Raw genomic sequence first — 6,424 nt, 5'->3', positions numbered from 1 at the left:
GGGAGATATTTATCCAATAAAACAAAAGAGGAAGAAAAAGCAGCATAGTATTAGTGGCGGGAACACGTATATATGTAACTTGTAAGATCTCATGGTCGACATGCATCTATGCTTCAATTCCCCACGCCTCCTCCACACACAAACTCTCACTAACAAAATATCCCGCATTTAATATCTCATACGTGTCGTTATCATGTCCAATATCTAACGGATAAGTTTCCTCCAACTCCAACCTGAGAAGATCAAAAAGTGAAGAATAATATCATCAACCTCAAATTAAAGCCAGTTCTATCTTTCGGAGATAAAGATATATACGTATTTAATTTTATTTTATTTTATTTTCCTTATAAATCTTCATAGTAGGGAATATTATTACTCATTTATTATTTTCCTAAACAACACAAAAATGGTAGCGTGACAACTTGTGTTAGGCTTGTCAATTACCAGAAAGTCGGTGGTGGAAATCAGGTCACGCTTGTTACTATCTAGTGCTTCTTCTCTCTCTCTCTATCTCTCAAGCACAAAAATATTATATTATTAAAGGAATTCGAATTTCTCAAATGAAAAAAAAAAAAAAAAAAACACAAAAATGAAAAGTAAATTAGTGTTGCACTAACTCGGGTTCACGGGTTGTGTCTCTCTCTTATGAGTCATACCTCATTTATCATGAAAACCATTATATAAGCCACTTTCATCAGTTCATGCACTATGCACCCAACGCGTCAAACTTCACAAGATTCACAATATATATATCCCACTTTTTTTTTTTTCTCTCTTCCAACAAAAAAACAAAAAACAAAAAACAAACCTACTTCTCAGTTCTCACAAAATGCTATCATCCAACACTCTTAAACACTTGGCTCTCTTTCTTGTCTTTTTTATCACTTCCACGGCGGCAGCCGGAAGAAATCTCCGATTTGATATGGCAAGTGGTGGTGCACCGCCGTCTGGAACCCCCTCGGGTGCCACCGGTTCGGGCCATGGTGCAAACTGGGACTATAGTTGGGGATGGGGGTCCGGACCCGGAACTGGCTGGGGTTATGGTTCCGGGTCAGGGCGCTCTCCATCAGGTTTTGGTAAAGGCTTTGGCTATGGTTTTGGAACCGGGTCTGGATCTGGATCCGGGTATGGATATGGGTCTGGTAGTGGTGATGCTCATGGTGGTGGTTATGGGTCGGGAACTGGTTCAGGCAACTCTGGTGGTGGCGGCTTCGGAGGAGGGAGTGGCAATAACCGTTCACCCTCGGCGTCTAGGGGCAAAACCAGCCATGGTTAAAAAAATGTAATGGCATGGTGTATCCTCTTGATAGTAATAGTATGATATTAAATATTACTATCTATAATTGTCTTAACGTTGGTGTGTGTATGCATATATGGTAGATATAGCTAGAGCTTGCTAGCCATATATATAAAGCTTTGAAGTTGCTATAGGCCCAATGAAAATCTTAATATATTGATGTATAATTTGTAATGCTAAGTATTTTCTTCCTTTCTCACACACTCTCTCTCTCACTCAAGAATTTTTTCAAGTTATGTATTTATTTTGTCAAGAGTATTAATTAATTTTTTTTTTTATAATCTTAGAGAGCTAGATACGGATTGCTTTGGAGAAGGGTTACATTAAACTTAAACTGATCATGATCCTAATAACTAAAGAGTTACAATTTTGCTTGATAGATATTCAATCAAAGGGGTTGCTTGAAGTGGTATTCTGCTTAAACAAGGTAAAAAGAAAAAAAGAAAAAAAAAAAGAAAATTCATGTACCCTTCTTCAAACTCAAGTTTACGTTTCAAATTATTCTTTTTCAAAACTTACAAACGTATTGTCAAAAAAAAAAAAACTTACAAACGTACGTCCCCAAGTTTGACTTGAAAGTTTTAGACTTTGAAAATATTTTGTCGTATATAATGTTGATGTCTATAGGTATAAAAGAAAATACAAAGAAAGGATTAGAAGAACTTTATCCTCTTCGTATTTGACAAACTAAACAAGTAACCAACACTGACAAGTTTTTGTGTCATTTTACATATTGATAAGGTTTGCTTTCTTGCTGCCATAAATTCTCGAGTAGTTTGGAGTATCATTTGTGAATTTGCATGGATGTGTTCTTCAGTGAAAGGCAAGGACTTGATCATCAGCTATAATTTATGATTCCCAACTTGAATAGTTAGCATAAAGTCCTTAATCGAGATTCTTCAAAATTCTGAACGCAAACGCTAACTGTTTGGAAAGAAAAACCTTCACTAAAGATTCCAGTGAAAATACTTGATGTACTGTAAATTAAAGGCTAGGGAAGAACATATCCTTTGGCTTCCATTTAATTCAGGGAATTAAAAGCAATCCAGCAATTATAATCAATTCAAATATTTATCCTTGAATTTAAAACCAACTTAAAATGATTTTTATTTTTAATCCGCAAGAATGCCACGTGATAGAGGTTCTAAAAAAATCTACTGATTACTTGATTTAGGTTATAAAGTATGAAGGTGGAGTGGAATTTATAAATAAAAAGTTATAAGTTCTGTTCCGGTTGGCCCAATAACCTTGGGGCTCAAGGTTAGGGCCCAAAACCCTATCCACGTCAGTCCTATCAGCCTGTCACCACACAGAACCCCATATAATGATGCTCCTCAGGTGAGACACCAAAATGTCTCGTCTAGGGACTATAACCCCCAAAAGAGACCACCCAGATGTCATAAGAGGCAACTGTCATTTGCCCCATCCTGACAATCGCCAGGCGCAGGGGGTGCGTCACTGCGATCATAGCAGTCCCTGCCGCCCTCGGCAGTACCTGCCACCCCCGACGGAACCCAAGAAGAGTTGACCTTCCCCTCTTGAACCCCCCGAAGTTCAACATGACCTTCATCTATAAATACTCCTCTAGACATGGAAGAGCACGTAAACTTATGTATCGTTATTCTGTCCATTTACATTGAGTCACACACCAAACCCCATTGTTGATTGCTTGCTTCATACTTGGAACAGTGCCTCTTAGCTTGGTCTTTACCTGTGCTAATGGTATCATCCATACAGTGACTCTATCCCCAAAGGAAACATAGTGGGCTTATAGATCTCAACGGTACAGGTTCATTCACTTACAATTAATAAAAAATATAATAATTAAAGAAGCTATCCAATGTGATAAATTAATTCACATGCTTTAGACAATTTTTGTATATTTGCCAAAAATGGAACTGGGTAGTAACGAATGAAAGAAATTAAATCAAGGAATATATAAAAGGAAAAAATATTTGTTCTTTGAAAGGACGTAAAATTATGTTATTTTAGATCTCAACCGTTGATTTTCGTCAATCAACGGTTATAATTTATTGTATAACTTATTGGGTCAAACTTATTAATTAACTAATTAATAAGTTTGACCCAATAAATTATAACCGTTGATGAACGAAAATCAATGATTAAAATATAAAATGACATAACATTACATCATTTAAAAGGACAAACATTTTATATATAAAAACATAATTTGCATCCTTGTTTGGTAAAACAATAAAAAAAGGCTAAAATTACTATTTGAAAACATTCCTGTTCGGTCATTAACAATTAATCATATATGTGTTCGTTTTTTCTGCAGTTACTGCACATAAGTGATCTGCAGTAAGCCAATATGACGTAGTTTTGGGGCAAAAATCATGGTATTTTTGTAATTTTAATTTATTTCAAGGTTATAATAATCTTTATATTTATAATTTTTTAAGATTTCATTAACAAAACGACATCGTTTTGAAAATAAATGGAGATAATTTATCTGCATTAACTACAGAAACATTTTTCCCATCATATTTACTTTCGTTTTTGCTAATTTCTATCCTCTAACTCTCACGCTTTTACCAAAAAGTTCGCTTATCAACTTGGTTAATTTGTTTTTTTATCGGCATTTGCTTAATTAATTTGTAGTAATATATAATACCTGCACGTATATTCTTATATGTCCCATCAAACTCTCATATAAACTTTTCTGCTACAAATATTCATATATAAGTTGTCGAATAACACCTTCGGTTTACCGTGATTTTTAAAAATAATATATTTAGATAAATCCACCTTATAGTTGCAATAAATTTATAAGCAATTGTCATTTTCCATTAATTTTCTGCGTTAGTTAGATTTTCTCATGAGTTAATTTCGTGTAGATCTTTTTTTTTTTTTTTCAGTTTATCTCAGTGCTTTTTTAGAAGGATCATGCGTATATAAAGGACGTTGACATTTCTTCCTAAAATGTAGAAGACAAATTGATTTGGCGCAAAATCAAAGCATCGTTTTTTCTCGAAAATATTTTCGTAACAATCATGACGATTTTTTGGAAGATAACTAAGTCAGGAACTGCCAGTTATAAAATATAAATGTTATAATGGTTATGGAAAAATCTTAGCCATATAACTTTCCACTTACATCCCACTAAGTTATTGCCAACAAAATCTAAGTTCATCACTGGATTTTATGGTTCTCAGCATATACACGTGTATTTGCACACCGCCACCGTCGCTTTCTTCTCTTTTTATGTGATATTTTTTCCAATTAAAGTAATCAGATAATTCTAGGTGTAAATGTAATGGTTTCCTTTCAAAAACCCTTAATTTACGTGGTTAGTTCTCTTGCATAGTATAATAGATAATAGTATAATACCCCTTTCATACAATTCAGGCAATTATTTTTTTCTCTTTAGATCTGTTATGGCTCCATTTTTCGGTGTAAATTATTTGATTTTTCTATTGCTGCTTCCCTCCCAGGGCTTTACATATTGGTCCATGTAATGCTTTTGTCATGTGAATCGCTATTATAGTCTTTTTTTTATTCCCCTATAGGTGCATTTCATTGGTTGTCTATAAACCTGGGCTATTAAATGTGCATTAACTATGGTAAGTAGATTGCATATGTCCATGTCAAATAGATACGACATGATTTTATTTTATTTTATTTTAAAAAAATTATGGTTATATTATTTATCACTTAAATCTATTGTGATAAATTTCTGTGTGTATTTTTTTAACCCAAGTGGTTTTGTAAATGATTTAGATTTTGGAAGTAATTCTTTAGTAATATAGTTGTCATTTGTTTTTGTTTTTGTTTTAAGTCTATACAACAAAATTGCACAATGTGATGGAGATTATGGAAGTAACGTAGAGCTCGAAATCTCAGGAAATGGATAGAATCTTGTTATTTAGGAACTGAATACCGCCAAAATGGCTGGACGTTTGTGTCTTTACCTCATGCTTAAGTTTGTTTTTCTTGTTTTCCCATCCAAGAAAGAAATTAATGCTTTTTTTTTTTTTTTTTGGTACACAGTAAGAAATTAATGCTTGATTTGTTGAGAAGTTGGAATACTTTTTAAGTAACTACAACAAATAAGGGTTCATTTGTGTGTGTATATTTTGTAATTAAAAGAGTATAATTAAATTTATTATGATAGTTAAATAATTTTTTTAAAAATGGTCTAATTATCATAAAAAAAAAATGATATAAGCCATTCAGCCATCACGGTAGTTGAAGGAAACAGTTCAATAGCACTATTAGCTAGTGATGATCCAAGACTTTGTAGCACAATCTTGGAGTTGGAATATCTGCAGTCACTAAAGTCTCTTTCATCCATTTTATATTGGAACAGCCATTTATCTTTCTTTGAAGCTATAGGTTACAAATAGAAATTGAAAAGATACATCTCCTGTTCAAGAGATTATGATAACAAAAACCTTGTGGGAATAGCTAGTTTTGAATTTGCCTCAAATATTGGCCTTACCTAGTTTAAGATATCTTCCTATCTGTTAGAGATATCTGTTACAAATGAATTAAGATTTTTGTTTCTGTTTGTAGAAAGAAGAATGTGGAGACAGCATAGCATGCTTTATTTTTTTTTTTGGTATCCTACAGCATAGCATGCTTTAGTTAAAGTCTTTCATTGTAGAGTTTTAGCATCCGGTAAACTCTTTTCTCTCTCAATTAAGCACATTTGATGCTGTAGCTCAACCCAGGTTCCTGAAACTCGATTTCACTGTAGATTTCAGGTAAGTGAAAGAAGCTTGATTGTTTTACAATGTTTGGCACTAAGGGAGGGACACAAGCAGATAAGATGATGTTATTTTATTAAGGATTTAATCTTTTTAATGTCATGTTACAGTAAATAACTCAGAGTAAGATTATTTTTATAAATTATATTATGTATTTCGAAAAGTATAATACAACCACTTAAATATATACTCTCCATAATACATGATGTAATTTATAAGAGTTTTTAAATAAAATATTTATAAATATAACCTACCTTAATAGCTAGATATCCCATCTTTGATGTTAAATTATGTTCGAGTATTGAACAATAGTGTTTAGTGATTTTATCTAGGGAATAATAGCTGGGTATAACTAGAGTAGTGTAGTATCTCCTGCCAATAATTAGATGGTACAAAT

At 33.0% G+C, this 6,424-nt stretch overlaps 1 protein-coding gene across 1 annotated transcript; it reads left to right on the top strand.

Annotated features, from left to right (window-relative positions):
* Window positions 1–601: 601 nt before the first annotated feature.
* On the top strand, window positions 602–1,486 carry LOC133316956 (glycine-rich cell wall structural protein 2). Its single transcript, XM_061518778.1, has one exon. It carries the CDS (start codon window positions 830–832, stop codon window positions 1,274–1,276), a length of 447 nt encoding a protein of 148 aa, XP_061374762.1. The 5' UTR covers window positions 602–829; the 3' UTR covers window positions 1,277–1,486.
* The last annotated feature ends 4,938 nt before the right edge of the window (window positions 1,487–6,424 follow it).

The sequence above is a fragment of the Gastrolobium bilobum genome, unplaced genomic scaffold, assembly GCF_033153095.1.
Source record: "Gastrolobium bilobum isolate Gb01-03AN ecotype WA unplaced genomic scaffold, APGP_CSIRO_Gbil_v1 utg4280, whole genome shotgun sequence".
Taxonomy (NCBI): Eukaryota; Viridiplantae; Streptophyta; class Magnoliopsida; order Fabales; family Fabaceae; genus Gastrolobium; species Gastrolobium bilobum.
Note: the sequence above shows the minus strand (reverse complement) of the source record. Positions and strands in the feature narration are given on the sequence as shown.